This window comes from Callionymus lyra, chromosome 18, assembly GCF_982586985.1.
Source record: "Callionymus lyra chromosome 18, fCalLyr1.hap1.1, whole genome shotgun sequence".
In the NCBI taxonomy this organism is placed as follows: domain Eukaryota; kingdom Metazoa; phylum Chordata; class Actinopteri; order Syngnathiformes; family Callionymidae; genus Callionymus; species Callionymus lyra.
Genome location: NC_141835.1, coordinates 8,708,271 through 8,733,117, shown reverse-complemented (window position 1 = coordinate 8,733,117; position 24,847 = coordinate 8,708,271). Strand labels below are relative to the sequence as shown.

General features: G+C 42.0%; 1 protein-coding gene across 3 annotated transcripts in view; it reads right to left on the bottom strand.

Moving 5' to 3' along the window:
* Positions 1–1,068: 1,068 nt before the first annotated feature.
* Positions 1,069–24,847, bottom strand: part of prkd3 (protein kinase D3) — a 41,513-nt gene continuing 17,734 nt past the window's right edge. Inside the window, exons 2-18 of one of the 3 annotated variants that reach the window (XM_087780498.1) lie at positions 16,804–16,942; positions 12,396–12,527; positions 12,059–12,216; positions 10,646–10,841; positions 10,506–10,583; positions 10,251–10,437; positions 9,940–10,063; positions 9,797–9,874; positions 7,081–7,351; positions 6,307–6,359; positions 5,222–5,294; positions 5,047–5,153; positions 4,824–4,985; positions 3,464–3,562; positions 2,876–3,143; positions 2,696–2,781; positions 1,069–2,633 (exon numbers count right to left, since the gene is read on the bottom strand). In XM_087780498.1, coding sequence (XP_087636624.1) covers positions 2,460–2,633; positions 2,696–2,781; positions 2,876–3,143; positions 3,464–3,562; positions 4,824–4,985; positions 5,047–5,153; positions 5,222–5,294; positions 6,307–6,359; positions 7,081–7,351; positions 9,797–9,874; positions 9,940–10,063; positions 10,251–10,437; positions 10,506–10,583; positions 10,646–10,841; positions 12,059–12,216; positions 12,396–12,527; positions 16,804–16,942 — 2,385 coding nt within the window. In that variant the 3' untranslated portion in view covers positions 1,069–2,459. The remainder of the gene's footprint in view (positions 2,634–2,695; positions 2,782–2,875; positions 3,144–3,463; positions 3,563–4,823; positions 4,986–5,046; positions 5,154–5,221; positions 5,295–6,306; positions 6,360–7,080; positions 7,352–9,796; positions 9,875–9,939; positions 10,064–10,250; positions 10,438–10,505; positions 10,584–10,645; positions 10,842–12,058; positions 12,217–12,395; positions 12,528–16,803; positions 16,943–24,847) is intronic. The other 2 variants (XM_087780499.1, XM_087780500.1) reach the window with 2 other exon arrangements.

Below are 24,847 nucleotides of genomic sequence, written 5' to 3'. Positions count from 1 at the left end.
TGAGAAAAGAGTCATATTTGTTTTACTCGTTTAATGAATTGTTTGATGCCGTATTAAAGTAAATACATTATTTCTCAGGTGGATCAACTTCCTGTGTTGAAATTCTTCCTGCAGAGATAAGAATCTCTTTAAATCTCTAATAAAGGTAAGATTTTTTGTTTGTTTGTTTCTGCACTGCTTCTTTTATATAAATATCTAAAACTTGTTGGCCGGTCGTAGGTACATCTTTGTGTCACCAGGGGGCGACATTTCAACGTACATTAACATTTCACCATAATTGACATTTATGAATTGATTTAATTCTGCTTTAGATGTTTTGGATTAATGGGGTCACGTGAGTTCACATCTTGAACAGATCAGATGAAAAATCAATTCCTCCTCCGGCTGCGATATCTGGGATCAAACGCTTTCGGAGTCGACTCGCCGCGGGTCAGACAATGGAACTATTCAGCCTCACGGGCCAACAAACGCAGCATTTTATTCATTTCTGCCGGAGTTAAACACCGGTTTGGATCCGTGGAGGGATAACCGTGGTGGCGTTCATCATGAACCAGTTCAAAGTCCTCCCTCCTACCATGTCATTATTGCCTTGTGGCGAGCGAGCGGCCGCCAAACTCCTCGCTGCGGCGCAACAATCACATCCAGCTGCCGGGATGAGATGCGACACATCGTGATGCAACAGTGAACTTTGATTTGAGAAACAATACCACAATACTAACTTACTTACTAACTTATAGTTATGGTGTTTAAAAAGATTATTTGAGGGGCGGTAAGATGGCTCACGCTGCTGTGAAGTTTCAACAACGTTAGCCGCCATTTTATTAGCAAAAATCCTTAACCATTTATTGTATCTTCTACTAGTTTAATGTGCCTTTTTTAAAGTTGTGTAAATTATAAGCATCACCTTCTAAATAACCTCATTATGATGTGCTAAAGTAGCTAACATGCTAACAATGCTAAAACAAAAAACATGCGAACAATGCTAATTCGTTGAGCTAATTCAAATAGCATATCCAAAGTAAATACGATCTGTTATTGTTTTCAAAAAACAAACAACGTTGCAGACGCTTTAGCATTTTTCAAGTTTTATTTCCGTCGACTGAACTATACAAAAACATTGACATCTGCCAATCCAGCGGCAACACAGACAGACACGACATGATTGGAAATCCCGATATCGCACCAGCAAGGAGGGGATAAACTGTGCTGGCTAACCGAACAAGCTAACAAAACGACAACATGAATTAACAAAAGGCTGAGACAAGAAGTGAAAGTTTTCTTTTTTCAACGTGTGCTCACTAGATCTTTCTCCCACCACTCACGAGCAAAACCATACATGAATGTATTGTAATTAGCATTTGTTTTGTTTTGTTGCTAAATGCTAAATCCTTAATATTTTTGAACAATGAACAATTAAACGCGAGCCTTTAAAGGCAACGTTTAGTTGTATGTTTAGCACTGAAAATGTTCCCAGTAGAAGTTAGTAATATTTTGATTTGTTTGGAGTTTATTGAAGTTGTTGCGTTTAGAGCCTAGCATTAGCTAGCCTAACGCTACTTTGGAGAAACACATGATGTGAAGGAATGTATCGAAATGATGTCAACATATGCAATAGGTCTCACTTAATATTTCATGATTGCTATTTCAAGCGCTAGATTTTCTTTCACTTTTTATGTACTTCCACGAAGTTCCAAAATGAATACCGGGAAAACTCGTAGTCACGTGACCTGGTCAGATTCTTGTGTCTCTCTTAAGAAATCAAGCTAGTGTTTATTTGAAAAGTGTATGAAAGTTTTAAGCTGTGGATCGGAAAAGCTAGCATGACGACACAACGTTACGCTAGAATGCTAGGAGGGATAGCAACTCCAAAATAACTGTACTTTAATAACAGAACCATGGTTCTGATTCTAACTTAAATGGGAATAACCTTGTGACTTTGAACGCAATATTTGTCCGATTTTTTTCATTTATTTTCAGGCGATATCAAAAATACAGAAGATAAAACATATATTTTTCGGATGTATCTCAGAGGTCAGTCATCGTTCTGACGCCACATTTCTTCACGAGGGAGGGGGGGGCGGCGCCCGTGCTCCGAGACAAGAAAAACTCTGAAGCACCGAATGTTCTTTTTGACAGCAACATAAAAACCTAACAAGATACTTAAAAACAGTTCAGAGAGTTCCAGTTACAGGACAGTCTCACATTCACAGAGCTCCGAGACACTCGATCCCTTGTAGAAGTGCCCTTTGTTCCTGCAGTACGCTCCTCAGAATATTATTTTTCCTGAAGAAACCGTCCAGACTTCGGTTCCAGTCCTGCTTTGTCGCGGAGCGTCGCGCTACACGGTAGAGATCTCCGCCGGATGGGCCACTTTTCATTTCCAGTTCTGGTGTGGCGCTCTTTCCTGTCCTTGATACATGTGGTGGGTTTAACTCCTCCGGGGGAAGGGGGGGGGGGCACTAGGGGTCCTCCTCCATGTCGTCCAGGTTGGGCGCCATGATGAAGTGTTTGGGGTAAGGGAGGCTGTTCTCGTCGGCGAACTCTTCCCAGCGAGCGTCGTCGCTCTCGTGGGTGATGTAGCGTTCGCCTCGCCGCGTCTCGAACTCCCGGAGGTCCAGCCAGGTCTGGTAGTCCTGCAGGAGGAGATCCGGGTCAGGAAGCTCGCTCACGCGCCACACAACAAACGGGGTCTTACCTGTAACCAGGGGTGGCTGAGACACTTGTCCACGCTGTACCTCTTCCTCATCTTCACTTGGAGGAGATTGTTGATCAGATCCGTGGCTAAAAAAAAAAGACAAAAGTTAATAACGAAATCAACAGGAAGTAGGATTGCTAAGTAATGCTAACAACGCAGCTAGCATGATGCTACCCTCACCCTCCGCGGAGATGTCTCTCCAGGGCGTGGGCGGGTACATGAAGGCGGCGTTCTGGATCTGGTCGTTGATCTCCTCGTCCTCGTTGAAAGGGAACGTCCCGCTCAGGCTCACGTACACGATGACGCCCACCGACCACATGTCCAGAGAGCGGTTGTAGCCTTTGCTGCGCAGCACCTCGGGCGCCAGGTACGCCGGGGTGCCCACCACCGAGCGCCGGAACGACTTCTCGCCGATGATGCGGGCGAAGCCGAAGTCGCACAACTTCACCTGAGAAACATTATAAAAAAAATATAAAGAAATTAATTATGATTCAATAAACAAATGATAAATGAAGTGACACGACTAATAAATATTGAAAAATAAGATTTAAATTGGGAATAATAACAATAAAAATTGCTGGGGGGAAAAACCTTATAAAACAATATGTGTAGCAAATTTATAAAATTAAGAAAAAAACTAAAACGATTGAAGATGATAAATTACCTTTACAAGTAATAAAACATCTTAAAATCCTTCATATACCCTATAAAACCAAAAATTTAAATAATAGTATCAAATTAAAATAATGGCCGCATCAGCATCCACACCTGAGGAAACGGCTCCGCGGAGGCTAACAGGACGTTCTCGGGCTTCAGGTCGCAGTGGACGATGTTCTTGAAGTGCAGATGTCTCAGGGCCACCAGGATCTGTGCAGGAATACCAATATTTATCCGGAGAAAAGGACACAATAACCCGCTAGATCGTAGAACCTCATGTGTGGAGAGCATGTGGGGAAGAGCTAGCATGCTAACCATCTTAAATCCTTCCATCCTGACCAGCACCTTTAAATCTGATGAGCTCATCTATTGCTTCTATCTATATTCATCGCTGCACGTCCGTCCCGCCCCGAAACCACAGCGCGCCTGGATCCCCGATCCTGACCCGCGCTCCGACTGAAGTCCTCCAGGCCACATCAGAGCCAGCCCTGGCTCGGCTAATGGGGCTGTTGTTGATGGCTCCGCTCCTGTTTGGATCCAGAGTCGGACCCTGGAGCCTCTAATCAGGCCGCAAAGCCACTGGCCCACTTCGGGTTGTAATCCAGTGCCGTGTGGACCCGCCCCATAAACAGTTCTACACAATCAGGTCGCCACCAGAATAAACAGACTTACGATAAGTGGGCTCCCCTAAATGGAGGAAGGGGGGGTAACCTCTGTTTATAAGATCTTTGAGTCGCTCTAAGAACTCAAGAACCGCACGATGATCTTTGATATTTTTGATTTTTGTACATGTTTTTTTAAGTCTTTACCAAGAACTGGGGTTAGCTCACGAACCTGGACTGGTCCAGCAAGCATTGCAGAGTGTTGGGTAATATAGGAGACCACCCTCATCCGAATCTACCCCTGAATACATCCCCAAAAAGTAAATCATGTGAGCCTTTGTGTCCAGGGCGGTTACTCCTAATGGATTATCTCTGTGAATATTGGTTGGACCAGAATGCTTCCAAAGAAAGTATCATTGTGTTAGCTGGCAAGAGTGCGTTAGTTGATAGATTTCTGACTTTGACTTCACTGGGGTCATCGGACTACCCTAACAGACTGGTTTGTGTTACCCTAACCATCCTTAACAGAAACCAGAGCTGCCATTTTGACAGTAAAAGGGGAGGTTTACAGAAAAAGTGTGCAGGTGGTCACAATGTTATGGCTGACTACGTGTTAGTATCGCAGGTCCATCATAACAAATATAAGTGGTGTTGTGGTAGTTTGGGAGGCCTCAGGGGAAGTGGGTCCGTGCCTAGTCGCTAGCTTTCAGACTGGAGTTTGTATCTTCAAATAACTTGTGGTTTCTGCCAGGTACTCGCGTTTCCTCCCTCAGTCTGAAAACAAACTCTCCGCGGTGACTGTGTAAGTAAATGTCTGCGGGTCGCCTCTTGAACAATGAAGACATGTTTCAGACGGAACCGTCACTGACCTGCGTCACCAGGAACTTGGTGATTCTTTCGGGAAGTTTACTCTTCTCGCTGGACAGAATCATTTCCAGCATGTCGCCGTGGAGCTTCTCCATGACGACGAACACCCGCTCCGGGGTCTCGAACATGCACTCCAGGTTGACGATACCTGGGTGGTGCAGGTTCTGAAACGCAAAACCCTTGAGTCCCGATTCCCCACCTGCTCCCACATGTCTGTCCAGTCACCTGCAGTATGGCCACCTCGTTCCTCAACTGACTCTCCTGCTTGGTGGGGAATCGCATCTTGTCTATGACCTTGATGGCAACATCTCTCCCGCTCTTCCTGTGTTTTCCTACAACACAAATGTCAGCAGACTCCCCTTGTTTCGCCTCGGTCGTGACTTGAGAACTCCAGACTTACCTCCATAGACGATGCCAAACTGACCAGACCCGAGCACTTCATCAGAGAATATTTGGTACACGGACGCAATATCCTGTTTGACAGAATAGAACATCATTAAGAAATATCAAATGATGTAAAAATCAAGACATTGAGTTGCTAAAGGTAAAGTTATCACCTGAAGTTCTTCAGAGAGATGAATCCCCCAACATGATGAACCATTTTTTAGATTTCTTTTCAAATATATGCTACCTACTGTACCAGGGAAAAATGTTGGGTGTCTAAAGGTGGCCACTATAAAATAGAAGGAAGCTGCCGACACCAGATTCCTTCCTTCCTATCCTTCTATTGGTACACACTTTGGTGTGATACCCAGTAGTTTTCAAGTTAAATAACTTTATCGTCTCCTCACCCTAAGTGTCCTCAACTAGATGCCCCCAAACAACAACACCAGGGAGGCTTTAGAAGGCATCATGACAAGATACTACGAATTCTTATGCCTCTTTTTTCAATGCCTAGACATTTATTTTCTGAAACTCTAGCATCAGGACACTAGTATATCTTAACTGGTTGCCCTCTTACTTAGAGGTCATGGGTTTGAGCACACTTCTGGATTGTTCTTGTGTCCCTGACATTTCACTTTGGTTCAGCTGTATCGATGAACCAGTGTGTGTCAAGAGTTTGGATTCAGGATATAGACCAGTAACCATGTGGACATATTGACCAGGGCAAATGTGATGTTGACTTGGAACAAGTGATCAACTCCTAGACCTCATGTCTCGAGGGGATTCTCAAGAAGTTTTGGCAACAAAACTTGTCATATGTTCACAAACATCACAGATAACCAACAGATAATCAGAGACCTTGACCCTAGCACTCACATATAAACCCTTATATGTTTGTACTATGTTTCATAATTGTGTTTGACTGTTTCTTAAGTAGCAAGACCAAGAGTGTTTATTTAGGTTGACTATCTAACAAACACTTGCAACACACAAACTGCATAACCAGGATTCAGTTTGTGAAATCAATCATTCTTTGGTGAGTTGGTGATGTCATAGCACATCGAGAGAACGCTGTGTAATTAAATAAACTGACCCACTTACCACATTCTCTTGGATCTGGCAGTTGGACACCGAGATACTCATGGACAGCTCTTCTGGGAACACAAACACACTTTTATCAACTTCACAGACAACACCCCGAGCGAGCAGTCACGACCCACAATAACGACTCTTCATCGGAAAAAAGGTTGTGTAATTGAGCCGCGAGACTGTGACTTCACGCTGTAAGTATGCGATGTATTTCATAACCGGCTCAGATCCAGCGACGGACAGTCGAGGAGGGGATGGTTCTGAGCGGTTTCACAGTGGACGTTATTACATTTCCATTGGTCATCTTTTCGGAGTGCGAGATGGTCTAGGCCTGCAGACGCTGGCGGTCTCATCACTTAAGTCTTCACGTCTTAGATAAAACAATTTAAACGGTGGTCAATGACCTCATGAAACATTGTCCCAACACTTGACAACATCTAAACCACCTAGATCTTGTTAGTGTTTTAAGCACCATTTATTAAGAACTTGAAGGTCACAGACAAATGCATTTATTAAGCAATTAATTTCCGGTAATATTGACGCACCATAACATTCAGACTACATGTCAAACATCACAAACTCCCCTTTGTATCTTGTGTCTAGCTTGTCATTGGTCTGACTTGGAGGCTCATCTAAGTAGCTCTGAACATCTCACCAGTACGGAGTGAAGAAGCCAACCTGATATAATGGGTTAATATTTCAGTCAGTGTAGCTTAAGCTACTTCATAACTTCAGTTACTGGTCTAGAGGTTTTACACAGAATTGAAGAGGACCATTTTGACTTACTGTGATCTTTGCCCGCCATGCTCGCCACGCTGGGCTGAGGGGTGACGGGCATCAGCGCTTGCCTGATGGCCTTCTCCCAACCCTGAGCTACATCCATGCCGACCCCCGAGGCGGCCAGAGCGGGGCTATGGTAGTGGCCTCCGTTATTCTCCCCGACGTAGTAAACCATGGTGGCGGTGATGATCTCGAAGCAGTGCGGGTTGCTGCCCTGGGCCAGGTTGTTGTAGTCCCTGCACTGCTCCACCTGGAGGATCTCTGACAGTGGGATTTCCTATGGAAGGATATTGATTCCAAAAGTTAGATGAACGACCACGCAATGACTTAACGGTCTGAGTAAGTCCTGCTAAGGTGGTCCAGTAGCTTAGACTCGCTCCCTATCAACTAGTGTTGCCACATGTCACAGTTACAATTTCCCCCCTTTTGTATAGCGAAGTGTACAGAGAAATAGTCGTGGCCATACCTGCTATTTCGGCTTATTTTGGGTAACTATACCCCTGAAGCTGCAGCTCCAACACAAGCCGACTCTTCTACTTTCACTTTCCTGACCTGCCGCCTCTGATTGAGACGTGCAGGCAACTGTAAAACTGACATTCTTTCCTAACGCCTCTCAAAAATTCGTAATTGAAGAAATAAAATAAGCGACACTCACTCAAGTGCAGGAGTTTCTCTCTCGCCTGTAGTCCTCCAAAACTTTCCAAAAAGTTCTAAACTTATAAAGCCCCCTTGCCTTTCGCTCTCATGTCAAAACCAGAGAGAGGGGAGGGTCGAGGGAAAACGCTCACGGGGTTTCCACCAATCGGGGCGCACACAGGCACACGCCGTCCTCTCCGAGCGCGGCTCACCGCAGAGTATCGAATGAAGTGCTTGTGGGGGTCACGTGAGCGGACCCTGCGGCGAGCCGGCTCCTTGATTACAAGGCACGGCCCACCGGAGGCCCCCGGGTCGGAGCACGAGCCGCTGCAGCGACCCCAGACCGGCAGACTACTGTTCCGCGGAGAGAAATGTGGGTGGGTGGGTCCGCCCGTGTGTGACAGGACTCAATCCAGCGCAGACAAAGGAAACGCTATCGCCCCCTATTTAGAGGTTCTTCAGAACCAGCCACAAATGCAGGGGTCTCGTCTTCAAACGACAGCGGTGATGGCTTCCAAATGGAGGAAATGGCTCAGAGCACGACCGCCGCTGAGCCCACTAAAGGAGCGTAGAGGGGGGGGACCTTTTAAAGCATGATGAGCAACAAGACCCTAAAGAAGGTTCCTGGACTCGCCTCCACGTTGTGGATGGTGCAAATGAATCTTCTCAATCCGAAACAGCAACTCGTTTTTTAAGTTTAAATTCCGACAATAGTCTTTTTTCGACCATTTTGGCCCCTGTAGAGCGGAAAAGATGGAGTTGCAGCTGCACGAAAACCGGCCGATTTCCTCCCACACACCCAGATCCAGAACATCTCCTTCTTTCACACCCGTCCCCGGCTCCGAGAGGTGTCAACGTCTCCAAACAAATGCCGTGACATGCACAATAAAAGCGCTACATCCCCGCCCCGGCTCACATGTGGAAGTCTTTACCTCCTCTGGTCCCGCTCACCGTGTAATTACTGTGCTATTAAGCCCCTGCGGCAGCGTAATGACTGACTGCACGGCTGGCACTGAGCGGGAAGTGTCACACAAGCTCCAGAAGTCGTTTTACACGGCAACGTTGCAGGCGTTCGACATCCTCCAACCTTTTGGGTATTGTTTAAAATCCAGGCGTTCTGAAGGAAATTTGACTCGGACAATGACATAATAACCACCTGCTCATTCTGAGCTCCCTTTTTGCATCCTGTGCTAGGGTCGGCCATGTGGACGGTGGTAAAGTGGTAAAAAATGTGGTCATTTATTCTCATGGCTCACATGAAAAAGTGTGTGTTTGTAAATACTTCTTTAAAGGTGTCAATATAATAAGATTTATAATTTAGGGGGGCACAGGGGGACAGTTTCACTTTCAGTATCACACAGGTGGTGGTAATGTTTTACTTAGTATTAAAGGTATATCTTAATTTGCAACAAAAAAAATTGGTTAAAAGTTTAAAGGAATAAAATCACTGCTTTGAGGCTAAACTTTTGTAGCATCGATGCTAATAACACATCTGCAGTGGGACGGTTACATCAGAGTGAATCCCTCAGTTGACTCAAGAACAGAACTGTTGTGTTCATTGTGGCAGAATCTTCAAAAGTGAGGAAAAAGCAGTTAAAAAAACGTCGCCGTTATTTCGACTTTTGTGAATGCAGTTTTGGGGTTGAACCTTTATTAAAGGTTCACTTCTGGTGTCACAGTTCTAGAGGTAAATGTTCCCTTGAAAAAGACTTGTCATTTTAATATAAACTGAATTTCTTTTGAAGCCAAGATAAAAAGAAAAGTTTTGTTATTTGTTATTTTATACTGCAATAGCAAATGGTACTGCAAAAATGAACGTAAAAGCTTGTAAATATAAAGCAACTGGAGAATTTTTCCTTAGAACTTAAAATTGAAGCAACCGAAAATAAATGTACTTAAAATAATTATTAAATTAGTGGATTGTTATCATTTTAAAATAATCAAATTAATTAATTAGATGTAGTATTTCTATATGGTTTTTAGTATTTACAATTTGTTTGTCTTTGGTATGACCTCACCGTGACCTCTATAGGTCATTTAAACATCATACAAAAAAAACTAAAGTACTAAAGTAAAGTCAACTTACTTTGTAGAACTTTGCTCCCGTGTCGTTCTGGAAGAGACTCAGACTTTTGCTGTCCAGCCTCCAGTAGTGTCTCTTCCTCTGTGGAGATCACAGTCAAGGGTCAGTCGTACCAAGTGCACAGGAATTGGCCGGTTGGGTCTCACCAGGTTGTCCATGCTGGTGTAGTGGACCATCCATCCCTCCTTCACCACGGTGGAGCTCCGCCTCTTGGTGTGTTTGATGGACTGGACCACCCGCATCAGAGGGATGTTGCTGCTCGTGGACGGGCTACGAAACAACACAACTATCAGCGCACAATAACACAAATGTTTATAATGTTGCGACTTCAAATCATCAATCAAAAATCCTCTGTTTAGTGTGAAAAAAAGCGACTTATTCAACCGTTTCACTGCATTATGAGACCGTTTCAAATACATGACCTTCACTCTGAAAGGTCAAGGGTACATATGCTCACCTGATGGCTTTGATGGGCTCCTCGTCCTTCTCTCGGTCCAAGAAAGGGGAGTCCATGTCGAACATCCTATCGTCCGGCGTAGAAGGCTCCTCGGCGTCGTCCAGTCCCCTGCCGCTGTCCAGGTCGCTGCTGTCCACCTCCATGGTGTCCAAGGTCGTGTCGGAGTCCGGGCCCGGGCTGGCCGGCTCTAAACGACAGCGTCAATTCGTAACGGAGCTACCGGTCCATTCTTAAGTCTGCACCGACGACACAAACCTCCGTTGAAGTCCACCTCTCCCAAACAGTCTCTCGGTGCCTTCGAGGCGCATCTCTTGTGGCAGTTGAACCTGCAGTCTGGACGAGAAGGTTCCTTCAAAGATGATCTTCTGATACGTCAGGAGTCGCTCCCCGTTTACCTTTACACTGCATGCCCTGACGGAAGAGCCCCTTGAGCAGCCGCTTGCAGTACTGGCAGATGGTGGGGCGGGTGTAGGTGTGGATGGCGAAGGTGTGCGGAACCTTGACCCGACCCAGAACCATCTTCTCCATCCAGATGGGCCGCCCACTCCAGGAGAGAATCCTCTTCCCCGCCTCCTGATGGGACCTCTGCTGCTGAAGGGTTGGAAAAGTATTTCCAAATCTCAAGAAACTCAAAAATTCAAGTGCTATACTGTAGTTTTATCATAAGTTAGTAGGTCTTACGCAAAAATGTTTTATTACCGCGTATCCATCTATACATTAATTCAAACTCAGACTGGGTTCCGGCCTCTTAGGTTGGAGCTACGATTTCTGAGATGTGTAGTTTGATTTAGCCCTAGCTTTCAAAAGTAACCGATACAGCTCGTAAAAACGCTTCCGGATATCGTAGGACTCTTGGAGAACAAGAAGATGACTATGGCCTTCTCCACACTGAAACCCATCGTTTCCAGTTCAACCTTTTTCTGCCGATTTCAAAAGTTTTCTACAAAAATGGAGCCATTTTAAGAGTCTAGACAAAATATCATGTCTTTTTACATTATAACTCAAATAAAGGATGGACGGACTTCGGTGGAATCTTCAGGATAGGTCGTCTTTGGAATCACCATCTGGATCGGAGAATCCTTTGAAGGATAAGTCGAGCTCTCTTCTGGATTGCTACTGGTACCATCAAACTCATAGCCCTGGAGAATATTTTAAATACTAACTAAAAAGTTATCAACTCAAATAAGGGATGGATGGACTTCAGTGGAATTTTGAGGATACAGCGTCTTGGGAATCGCCATCTGGATCTGAGAATCCTTTGAAGGATAAGTCGAGCTCTCTTCTGGATTGCTACTGGTACCATCAAACTCATAGCCCTGGAGAATATTTTAAATACTAACTAAAAAGTTATCAACTCAAATAAGGGATGGATGGACTTCAGTGGAATTTTGAGGATACGTCGTCTTGGGAATCGCCACTTGGATCTGAGAATCCTTTGAAGGATAAGTCAAGCTCTCTTCTGGATTGCTACTGGTACCATCAAACTCATAGCCCTGGAGAATATTTTAAATACTAACTAAAAAGTTATCAACTCAAATAAGGGAGGGATGGACTTCAGTGGAATTTTGAGGATACAGCGTCTTGGGAATCGCCATCTGGATCTGAGAATCCTTTGAAGGATAAGTCGAGCTCTCTTCTGGATTGCTACTGGTACCATCAAACTCATAGCCCTGGAGAATATTTTAAATACTCACTAAAAAAGTTATCAAATTATAGACCCAAAGATAGGACTCTGGACGGAGGTCTGCGTTTTTGAAGTGATTCCGACCTGAGCAAAGTCTAGCCCGGGGGGGCCAAATAGATCTCACCTCGTCCAAGACCACCACGGCATTTTCCGCAGGTACCGGTCTGGGGATGGAGAGAGAGGGTCCCGGCAGGGAGACGTTGGACAACCGTCTCTTCTTCACGCCGGTGCAGTTGTTGGGAATCTTGAAGGCGCAGCGCTTGTGGTAGTTCAAGCCACATCCTAGAGCAGCGGGCGAGGAGGAAAGTCACACATGCAATTCAAAGAATCCTGCCGTCTGGAGCAGCCAGACCAAAAGTGCGTTGTGTATCCGAGCGAAGCATTCTTGAGGTTGTGTTTGTGCGTGTGGACAACGGTCGACCCGTGGCTGAGAAGCAGAAAAATCCAAGAGCGTGTCTGACCTTCACACTTGAGCCCCTGTCGGACGAGACCCCACAGCATCTCCCCGCAGTAGTCGCAGAAGGTGGGGGCCTTGTAGGAGTGGACGTAGAGGGCATGGGGTCGAATCTGGAAGTCTTCAACCGTGGCCTGAGCTGCAGCCAACAAGACAAACGACACCATTAATGAAAACGACTTGGGGAAAAACAAATGGGAGGCGATGAAAGAGGAGAGAAGTTTGTAAACTTTCGCCGGGCGACGTTATTCCGATTGACTCGCCGAAGGACACGATAAACACAACGTTGGGTTCAATAGCTACAGAATCATTTACTCGCGCAATCACTGATGTGGCAGCGACTGCTGACGGATGGTTAATGGTTAGACTGCGGTTTCGCTACGAAACCTTTGAGGTGGCGAGCGTGATGTCATCGCGTGGGTAGATGTGTGTCACCTCATTTCAACAGAGTCTTTTTGAGATGAACCTTTGTTTTTTTGGTTCTGATTAAAAAGTCAGCACACTTGACAGTGTCGTAGCATTGTATTAGCCGCTGAGTCGGCAGGAAATTGGCAAGAGCGTTTTTGTTTTCTTCTAATGTTCCCTCTTTCAAAGCTAATATGAGGATAAAAAGGAGATTATTTCATGACGACTTCACGTAATTAAGTTTCTCTTTTTCAGGTTAAAACCTATTTTCTGCTTTCACGTTTAATCACATTATTTCTTTGAACCCGAGATGAAATAATTTCATAAAAAACACAATTCTTTCCCTTTGAAAAATGGACGAAAAAGAATGATCCGATAAACCTCACAAATGTTCAAATGGGAATAAAATTGCTCTCTGCTGCAGCTCAACTGTGTCTGGAAAAATAAATGGGGGATATTTCTCTTCATTTTAAACCCAAAAATGAAAGGAAAGTTTTAAAACGTTTGTTAATGATTCAAGATGGGAGCAATTAAATATCATATTCTAGCTAAGAGTCTGTTGAACTTGAATCAAGGTTTGATTTTTGTTCTTTTAGAAATCAACATCTCTTTTATTAAAATAGACAAGTTTACAATCGTATTAACTATTTTTAGCGTGGTGAGCTACGTTGCTAGCTAGCTATCAAAAGCTTAAAAAGCTTAACCAGCTTTGTTTAATTAATTTAACTAGAACCTTCCATATCTAGAGTTGTTTTGATCACGTCAACATGAAGTGTGGCTGCTGTTTTTTCTCTTTATTTGTGGTGATCTTAGCTTATTTGCGTGTGATTTATTTATTTCTAATTTGGTTTTTAGTGGCAATTGGTTTTTATTTTTTATTTCCATTTTCTGAAATCTTTCTATTGTAATATTTTATTGCTAGTGAGGCTAAATGTTAGCCACAAACGACATTGTTTACTAAGTGAAAGGTTTCATATGAAGTATTTTTAGCGTAGTTAGCTGTTAGAAGCTACATTGCTAACAAAAATGATTTGCTTTTTGCTCACTATTTAATTCATATTCAAGTTGTTTTTTTTTTACTTACTGGTTATGGGATTGTGTTACAAGCATTTTGACCATTGATTTCCATTTTGGTTTTGGCTGTAGATGTTCTTTTTCTAAATAATTTCAATCTTTGTAAAACATTTTTTTCTTTACATTTATTTAGCTATAGATGCTAAAAGTTAACCACAAACTTTTCCATTTTCTTCACTAAGTGAAAGGCTAGGGAGAAATAATTTGGCTAATCTGGAGTTGATATCAATGAGTTTGGCTACTTTTTGTTTGTTGTTGTTTTTCGAAGTCTGGTTTAGTTTATTTGGGATAATTATTTACTTGTTTACCTGGCAAGTTTATTTTCTTCTAAATGATTAATTCTGAAATATTTTCATTTTTTGTTAGATTTTATTTTGCTATATAGATATATAGAGTTTTTTAAGACCTTTAATCTTTTGTTTTCTGCATCTATGGCTAGTGATGCTAACAGTGAGCAACCAAACACAGTTGAGGTGAAGTCACTGGAAAGGTTGTCGGCGAAACAAAAACAATTGTGAATGTTCGCAGCCATTAAGGATAAAAGACAGAAAAATCAAGTTATTTTCTTTCGTCACCTAAATGTAAAAACCAAAACAACGAGCCGACGCCTCCAGGTCACGAACAGCCACTTTGATTTAAAGCCGTTAGCTTGACAAAAACAATGACACACTTCCCAAGGCCTCGCGGGTCAGGGGTCAACACGAGGGTCAAACTGCAGTCTCTTGCTAATGATACACAGTTGCTCGGAACCTCGGTGGAGATCCAGCGTTCGGGCAAACAGTGGGACCTTGTTTTGGAAGCAACTAAGGGCAAATACTTCAGGGGGGTGATGTTCACAGTTTGGGTTGGAAAAAAACTGAAAATCACATGTCACGGGGGCAACAGATAAATGAATAGTGGTATTCATCTGCTCTTCTTCCACGCCCGCCAAAACAACCAGCTTCTTCTTCGGGACGCCTCGTAATGTAATTGATGATTTGCTCGACGGAATCAAACGAGTATAACATCAACGGCGCTTATTATTATTTCGAGCGCTGCCTTTGCTCCCGGGTTTTCCACTCGGAGAGAACCACAAGTATTCCATCGGATCAACAATGTGTTCCCGACAAACAGAATGAGAGAGTGGAGAGCGGGAGAGAGTGACGGTCGGGTCGGACCTCAAACCTCGCGCTCGGGCCCGGGTGTGTTTACGCTCCCCGGGTCCACTACAATCAATTACCGCTGCGAAAACAAGCCGTTTTCTTTGAGCCCACGGCCAAGAAAAACCACTTCTGCCTCCATTTCCACCCGAAAAGAGAGGGAGAAAGACGGAGAGATCAGATCCGGGAACAGGTTGCTTACAAGTGAATGAAAGATAACGGCGGACAAACGGTTCTTGGCTTAATCTTTACTCCAACATCCATTTAATGTCGATACGTTTGAATTAAACACACAATAATTATCTCGAAGGCGACAAATCCGTGAGTCATCTCAACTACCACATCGTCTTATATAGATGTAAATAAATGTCTTTTGAAAAAACATGTCTCTCGCATAAGAAAAGACTATCCTGAACTCCCCTTTTCCCAGCATGCAAGGGTGCAACCGATCCAAACTATCTTGTTTCGTCATTGTTTATCTGTCGGTTAGCAAAATATCTCAAAAAGTTCTGTACATATGTATGAAGAAAACTCATGGGGCTAGTTTATAAGATAAGGAACAGGTGGTTTAATAACGTTGGATCCATCTGGATCCAGGCAGGTTTTGAAGGACCAAAAACCTTTTTTCGAGGCTTTTTTAAACACAAATGAATCACTAAAACGAATCAACTTCTGCGTGGCCGTGGTGACAAAATTAATTAAATTTGATTTAAGATTTCTTTTTAGAGCTGCTAGGTAGTCTTGGCAAGTCGTAAATGCTGATGTTACTCGTGGTCCGGTGGTAAAGTTTCACACAGACTATCTATCAATTTATCTAATCTGATTTTTGTGTTGGTTGTTTTATGAAGCCATATTAGATGAGCTCCTTGGCGGAGGTATGTGCTATTTTGGTGTCTTTTGTTTGAGATAAATCAATCCCGTCATCTGAGGTGAAGATGTCTGAACTACCTGGCTTCTTGAGGTGTACAAGTGGATCTACTACGAGGCTCACCTGGATGTCTGAGCTTCTCCGTCTCTCAGAGAAAACCCAGCATTTATTTCGCTGCTTCTAACTTTGATCCTGAACCTTCATCTGCTGATCAGTAGGTGATCAATATTCCTCCCGAGCCTTTTCAACAACAGCTTATAGACCTCGGTGTCGTCCACACCTGCGTCAATATTCTCGCGGCGAAAGCCGAGTCGAGGGAGAAGCCGGGAGTAGAGAGGAGCGACTGACACAGACCAGATCACAAGACAAACACAGACGGGGGAGAAACAAAGACGAAGGAAGTCCTCCAGTCTTAAGTCTACATTCCTCCGGCCTGATGCCTGAAGTATCCGCAGATCCTGAAACCACACCATCAACCCCCGTGGAAAATCTCTGCAAACAATACTGTTGGTTGAGAGGGGATTGAAGGGGTTCGGGGGGTGCCACTGAGCACAGGTGGTATCAGGTGCTTCCCCGGTGGAGGCAGAAGGTCGGATTAGGACCGAGGAAGAGGAGGAACTGGAACTTCTCTGATGAGTTTCACGCTGGATTCCAGATGTTTCTCAGTAACGAGGATATTAGCACCGCCTTGTAAAAAGTCTAAGATGCACCAGACGCTCTCGTCCAACTCTGAGGGCAGGTGAGCCTCACAACGACGGGAAGTCCGGACCCTCCTACCGCGGCGTATCCGCAGAGAGCTCACCAGGCATTACGTAACCTTAAAGCCGCGCTCAATCCACCACCACGCCCTCAAGTTCCCTCTCGACAGAAACGAAAGAAAAACAAAACGTCTAAATGTCAAAAAAAACAAAAAACTCCGCCGGACGTACCCGAGAGCACCACCTCTATGAGGTCCCCCTCGTGGATGTCTTCGGCCGAGGTCAGCCTCTGCAGGATGTTCTCGTCGCTCAGGTCGTGGCGGAACAGCAGGATCTTGTCGTACATGCCGAAGAAGCCGCACTCCGGGAACTAGGAGGAGAGAAGGGATTAAAGTCAGCATAAAAAAAAAATCGCTTCGTCTTGAATGTTCTTCTCGTGACTTCGCTCGTCTGAAAGTGAAAGCACCAACATAATGAGCGGCTGTAAAAATTGTTTGTTAGCAGTAATAAAAAGTTATTAGAGTCTGGGAGGTCTGGAGGATTATTTTAATGTGGCTGTTAAGAGTGTTCCCTTCATTCCCACTTTACTCTCAGCCCCATATTGGAAGTCTCTTTGTAAAAGCTGCGGCGGTTAATCCCGGTTTGATTCTGTTTTGTGGTGTTTTTTATACGTACGAACATATTCAAGTCAAATGTTTTCACGGCTTATGGCAGTTTGATCAAACGAAAGGCTCGCAGGCCACATGTGCTACATAAAAAAAAATGATTCTGCAAGTCCCATAATGCATTGCTACATTTAAATAAAATGTCGGCTGATTTGTTCTACTTCAAAGAGATTATAAACGTAAATGTGTTTGTTCCTTTTTTTTTTTTCTTACAAATATTGACGACAAACCAAATATTGATAAAAGTTAAGAAAAAAAAGTTTTTAATTTGCGTGAAAATTCAAACTAATGACGCACAAAACAATTTGAAAATTACTTTAAAATCAATTAACATAATTGTTACTTTGCTTTTTTTGTATCTTCTTATACATGTGTTTTTGTTATTTGTATTTATCGTGGGTGACTTAGGATCAGTTGCAGTATAATATAAATATTACAATAATAACAATAATATGTATTACTTTATTACTATGTTTGAAAAATAATAATTGGAAAATAATTGGATGAATTGAATAATAAATTTGAATTTTCAAAAAGTATATTTAAAGAATATTTGCCTTTTTTTTTTTAACCCATTATTGCCTTGCTGTCACAACACACACATTGCGATCTCATGACAGTAGTGAAACAAATTCATGGGTCTTTAAAAAGTAGCAAAAAACCCACGAAAATTCACTCATCTGTCCCTTGAAATTGTGTCGAAAATTCCTTGAATATTTTAAATAAAATCTGTTCAAATGTTTTAGGTTATATTGCATTAAAAACCGATGGTTACACACAAACATTTTAAATATATAAACATGAGTACTATGAGGAGTGACTGTGACAGTGAAAGCCGGTCCCATAAAACAACATCATGGGCCACAAATACTGTGGGCCGCTGAGGCGTCAAACCGGTCCTTTAATTCGACGTGTCACGAAGATCTCTTGACACGATGTGCAGAAAAAAAGAAAAATGGTGTGAGTGCGAGCGCCGGGGAGAAGCAGAAGGTAAACATCCTGAGAGGAGAAGTGAAGAATCCAGGCAGAGGAAGCGCCGCGTCAGTCAATTCTGACTCACTTCCTGTGCTGAAGACAGTTCATAACGTCCTGGAGAGCAATGTTCTTGTCAAAACAGGGACATTATATGAACCATTACGCTGAGCCGCCGCTCATCCACTTCGAAGGAAGATTTGTGCAGGAAACGCTCTCGGACTCATCAGTTTCTGTCGAGGGGTGACAGGAAGGAGAAGCAGGATCAAGAGTCTCTGCTGATATTTAAGAGTGCGCCATGAAAAGCGGGCCAGGGGGGTTCCGACATCAAAACCCGGGCACGCTGGTGAAATGCCAAGCGTCCCTGGCAGCGGAGGATCTACCAGCTGTTTCCCCATCAAACGGGGTCACACAACACGGGCCACGCAGAACAATGCCTGTGTGGCCGGAGAGCACCGGGACGGTGAAGACGAGCACCTGCAGCCTCCCGGCGTCCAAAGAACACAAGTATCAAGGCAGAGAGACAGATTAATGGTTTAGGAAAACACGGGCGATTGTGTGGAGACAGGAGGGTGGTCTGAGGGAGGGGGGGTCGGACTGGAAGTTCACATGGAAGCGGCTCCCGACAAGAATATACAATTGTTAATTGTGAGCTCGTGAGGTGAGAAAATGACCCCAAAATGACCCAGAAACTTCAGATTCATGCACCTATTGGCGCAGATGGCGCAACAACTCGCGGCAGCCCCAGCGCTTTCCTAGGTCACATCTCTAGGATCAGGTTTCTAGCTAAAAGTTCTTCACTACGTGATTCTAGCGACAGGTTTCTAGCTAAAAGTTCTTCGCTACGTGATTCTAGCGACAGGTTTCTAGCTTAAAGTTCTTCGCTACGTGATTCTAGCGACAGGTTTCTAGCTAAAAGATCTTCGCTACGTGATTCTAGCGACAGTATTCTAGCTAAAAGTTCTTCGCTACGTGATTCTAGCGACGGGTTTCTAGCTAAAAGATCTTCGCTACGTGATTCTAGCGTAAAGTTTCTAGCTAAAAGTTCTTCGCTACGTGATTCTAGCGTAAAGCCTCTAGCTAGAAGTTCTTCGCTACAGGATTCTAGCGTAACGTTTCTAGCTAAAAGTTCTTTGCTACGTGATTCTAGCGACAGGTTTCTAGCTAAAAGTTCTTCGCTACGTGATTCTAGCGTAAAGTTTCTAGCTAAAAGTACTTCGCTACGTGATTCTAGCGACAGGTTTCTAGCTAAAAGATCTTCGCTACGTGATTCTAGCGTAAAGTTTCTAGCTAAAAGTTCTTCGCTACGTGATTCTAGCGACAGGTTTCTAGCTAAAAGTTCTTCGCTACGTGATTCTAGCGACAGGTTTCTAGCTAAAAGTTATTCACTACGTGATTCTAGCGACAGGTTTCTAGCTAAAAGTTCTTCGCTGCGTGATTCTAGCGACAAGTTTCTAGCTAAAAGTTGTTCGCTACGTGATTCTAGCGACAGGTTTCTAGCTAAAAGTTCTTCGCTACGTGATTCTAGCGACAGGTTTCTAGCTAAAAGTTATTCGCTACGTGATTCTAGCGACAGGTTTCTAGCTAAAAGTTCTTCGCTACGTGATTCTAGCGACAGGTTTCTAGCTAAAAGTTCTTCGCTACGTGATTCTAGCGACAGTATTCTAGCTAAAAGTTGTTCGCTACGTGATTCTAGCGACAGGTTTCTAGCTAAAAGTTCTTCCCTGCGTGATTCTAGCGACAGGTTTCTAGCTTAAAGTTCTTCGCTACGTGATTCTAGCGACAGGTTTCTAGCTAAAAGTTCTTCACTACGTGATTTTAGCGACAGGTTTCTAGCTTAAAGTTATTCACTACGTGATTCTAGTGACAGGTTTCTAGCTTAAAGTTCTTTGCTACATGATTCTAGCGACAGGTTTCTAGCTTAAAGTTCTTCGCTACGTGATTCTAGCAACAGGTTTTCTAGCTAAAAGTTCTTCGCTACGTGATTCTAGCGACAGGTTTCTAGCTAAAAGTTCTTCGCTACGTGATTCTAGCGACAGGTTTCTAGCTAAAAGTTCTTCGCTACGTGATTCTAGCAACAGGTTTCTAGCTAAAAGTTCTTCGCTACGTGATTCTAGCGACAGGTTTCTAGCTAAAAGTTCTTCACTACGTGATTCTAGCGACAGGTTTCTAGCTAAAAGTTCTTCACTACGTGATTCTAGCGACAGGTTTCTAGCTAAAAGTTCTTCGCTACGTGATTCTAGCGACAGGTTTCTAGCTTAAAGTTCTTCACTACGTGATTTTAGCAACAGGTTTCTAGCTAAAAGTTCTTCGCTACGTGATTCTAGCGTAAAGTTTCTAGCTAAAAGTTCTTCGCTACGTGATTCTAGCGACAGGTTTCTAGCTAAAAGTTCTTCGCTACGTGATTCTAGCGTAAAGTTTCTAGCTAAAAGTTCTTCGCTACGTGATTCTAGCGACAGGTTTCTAGCTAAAAGTTCTTCGCTACGTGATTCTAGCGACAGGTTTCTAGCTAAAAGTTCTTCGCTACGTGATTCTAGCGACTGGTTTCTAGCTTAAAGTTCTTCACTACGTGATTCTAGCGACAGGTTTCTAGCTAAAAGTTCTTCGCTACGTGATTCTAGCGACAGGTTTCTAGCTAAAAGTTATTCACTACGTGTTTCTAGCGACTGGTTTCTAGCTTAAAGTTCTTCACTACGTGATTCTAGCGACAGGTTTCTAGCTTAAAGTTATTCACTATGTGATTCTAGCGACAGGTTTCTAGCTTAAAGTTATTCACTATGTGATTCTAGCGAATACGTGAATGCATTTTTTGGTTCACGTTTCTAGCTAAACGTTTCTAGCTCCATGTTTGTTGCTACACATTTCTAGCTGCACATTTCTAGCTAAAAGTTCCTTGTTACATGTTTTCTGAAAACATGTTTTCAGATACTTTTTTAGCTTCACGTTTCTAGCTCAAATGTTTTAAAGCTACACATTGTGAGCTATGTGTTATTAGCAACTTCTTTTTAGCTTCTTGTTTCTAACAACAAAATGTTTCTGACTACTTGTTTCTAGTGACACATTTCTAGCAATACGTTCCTGGTAATAACTGTAGCATTGAACGTCCATGTTGAAAATAAGTCGCTGAGATTTCACAACGACGTTATGCAGAGAAAACATTGTTGATGATAGATTGATGGATGGATAAAGAACACTAGTTCTACTAGAATAAGCATTTTGAATATCAGGTTTTAACTGGCCCCGCCTTTACCTTCACCGGCACATTCTCCTGTGATTAATGCTGTCCCGGCAGCGGTCAGCACCCGAGGTGAAAAGGGGACATCCTTCCTAAGTGAGGTGCCGACTCACAGCCATGACACGCCTGCTCTCAGACACACGCGAACCACATTCACACTCAGCAGGGGTCCCTGACTTTCTGGCAACCCCTGTGTGTGTTTTTTCCACGGAGAATAACCGCCGCGAGGCCGGAGGACGCCGCCATGTTTCCACGCCTCATTAAAGCGAGAGGAAGTGAGGTGCGAGTACAATACATGTTCAGGGGGGTTAAAAACTGGAATCATGGCGGCAGGTCGTGGTAAAAAATACAAGCGAGTCGACGAGTGACTTGTCGGCGAAACAGAAGCGTCGCACACCAGAGCGACTCTTTTGACGATCTTCAAACACAAAGGCGTTTTAACGGCGGCGCTGTGCGACCACACACGCTCACCAAAGACCCGGGAGCACGGGAGCTGTGTGTGAGGTCCACAAGTCAGGCTGGAAGGACGAGTGGAAAAAAGGGGGCTTTGCGGGAGAAAAGCTTTTGTTAAACTTACTAATCCGTCATTGAGATGCTAAATCCTGTTAGAAGAGAGAGAGTGACAGTCGGACCAGGAAATGAGCGGGAAAATTGTACAACTTTGTATTAATGATACAAAATATTTTGGGAAATTTTAGCTGTTAATCTACTGGTAGAGTTGAATTTTTAATATTTAAAATTATTATAAGTAATAATCATAATGTGTATTTTTTCCTAAAGACATGTATTTGATATTAAAATTGTAAATCACTTATATGACAATAAAGTTGCTTATATATACAGAATAAGGAACAATAAAAATGAAGTTTGATATTTTGTGGAGTGAACAGAAAATGTTTTAATAAGAGGCATAAATAATAATAATTGTCCTTGTATGTTCTTATTGTCAATCTATAAAATAATGTGTTTGATCATCTAAAAATTGTCATATTGTAGTTGAGAATTCTACGATCGTACGGGAAACATGTTTACGAAACTTAATTGTACATGAATCGAAAGTGTGTGATTGTAAAAAAAATATTTCTTTAAATTCACTGAAATTGACGTATGGGACAATTAATTGTATAAAAAGATCAAAGATATTTATATTTAAATGTTTCTATTAATTCTTATTAGAATATTTTTGTTTCCTAAGGTGAAAAACTATAATTACCAAATGGGTTTAGAAAAAGAAAGGAATACATAAATGATTTAAAGAAAGCTTCATATATGAAATAATTAATAAAAATGCAAGAGTTAACGAAACATGTAACACAATAATAGCCTTGTCAAGACCTTCATACGAGGAAGAGATGTCGAGGCTCAAGTCAGGAGGTTAAAACCTCTTCGCTTGAGGTGTTGGAGATAAAGAAGGTCACAAGATCTGCTCGATAGAAGTTGCCTTTATTCCTTCCATGAACAAGTCTTTTGACTGGAAACAATATTCTTCAGGGAAACAAAATTAATTCTCATTATATGTTATAACAATTCTAGAGAATTTTCTAGTCGTCCTACTTTGTTTGTTCCATATTTTTACTTTATTTCATCATTTTTCGGCTGAGAAGACAGTTTATCTATTTTTCTTTTCATCACACTTTCACTTCATTTAATAACTAGATTCATCTAAAAAATAATTTACACACATTTTTTAATATTTGTATTTATATTTATATATTTTGCCCAATAAAAATGAATATTTACCTTTTTGGTAATTGTTACATTTAATGTAACATTAATATTTTAGGTCAATCATACATTAACATTAAACATAAAATGTTCTTCTCTTTTTAAATTCTATTCATTCATTTGTTTTTAGAACTTCCTTTTAATTATATATATACTTTTCTCTCTTTTAAATTTTAAACAAAATCTCATCATGATCCATTTATAAGTCTATAATATTGGACGTTTAGTATTTTCTTAAACATATAAACCTCTTTCGAATGTTTATTTATTTTTGTTTTGATCAGACTTTCATTCATTTTAATAACTACATGTATAAATAAAACATTTTCAGTATTAGTAACTACAATACCATCAAAATCACCTGCTAATATAAGTCTATAATATTGTACATTTTGTATTTTATTAAACATATAAACCTATTTAAACATATAAACCTCTTTCTAATTTTATTTATTTTTGTTTTGATCAGACTTTCATTAATTTTAATAACTACATTTATATATAAAAAGAGTATATTCATTTTTTCAGTATTAGTAATTACATTACCATCAAAATCACCTGCTTATATAAGTCTATAATATTGTACATTTTGTATTTTATTAAACCTATAATCCTATTTAAACATATAAACCTCTTTCAGATGTTTTTTATTTTTGTTTTTATCACACTTTCACTTATTTTGAAACAACACTAAAATGTTTTATAGTCATTTTTGAAATATTTGTAAGTACATTATCATCAAAACGTTTTGTATTTTCTTAAACATATACATGATTTTGTTATTTTGCATGTTTTAGTTTTAGTTTTTAGTTGCATTTCTTTCTCTCCTCACAATGTTCTATATATATACTGTATATATATATATATATATATATATATATATATATTTCATCTTATCCTAATAATGTATTATGAAAAATGATCAAAACATATATTTAGTATTAAAACTTACACCCAAGTATTATCTTAACCTCGCTCAGAGTGAATGGATTTATTGTGTAACATCTCCGGGTGTGTGTGTCATCATGACAACACAAAGGCTCCACAAAAGTAAACCCATCAATGCCAAGAGCGGCTCTCGATGCGAGGCAAACGTTAACAACACGCACCGAGGAAAATCCACTTCAATGACTTGTCAAATTAGAACATTGGAAAATGCAATTAAGCAGTGATTTGTAGCCTGAGAACGAGCGGAGAAAGGTTTGTTCGAGTCGCAAGAAAAGTGTTTTACAATCAACAACTGATTACAAGAAAAGCAACTACTTTCACCGCAAAGATATTAAACCCTCAGAAGCACATGGAAACATCTTCTGGCTTCTAACTTTTAAAAAAAAGGAAGAACTTGACGTTGCAACATGAGCTTTTTGACTCTTGAGTCTCAGACTTGTTTCACAACGTCGCGGGATTAGTCGACACGGTCAGACAAACAGACGTGTTACGCTGATCTCTAAACCAGAGAGTCGGACGTAGACGTCGCCGTAACCGTCGTGTTTGTCGAGATTACATCGACTTAAATGAGATTAAGAAGCTTTTAAGTTTTGTTTGAAAGATGTTTTCGGAGGTGAATCAACAGAAACGGACTCGTGAGCTAACACGCTAACAAGGCCCTCTTGTAAGAAAAGCTAGTGAAGACGCTGACATGTACGATTCCAGACTTTCACTTTTGTTTCCTCTCCAA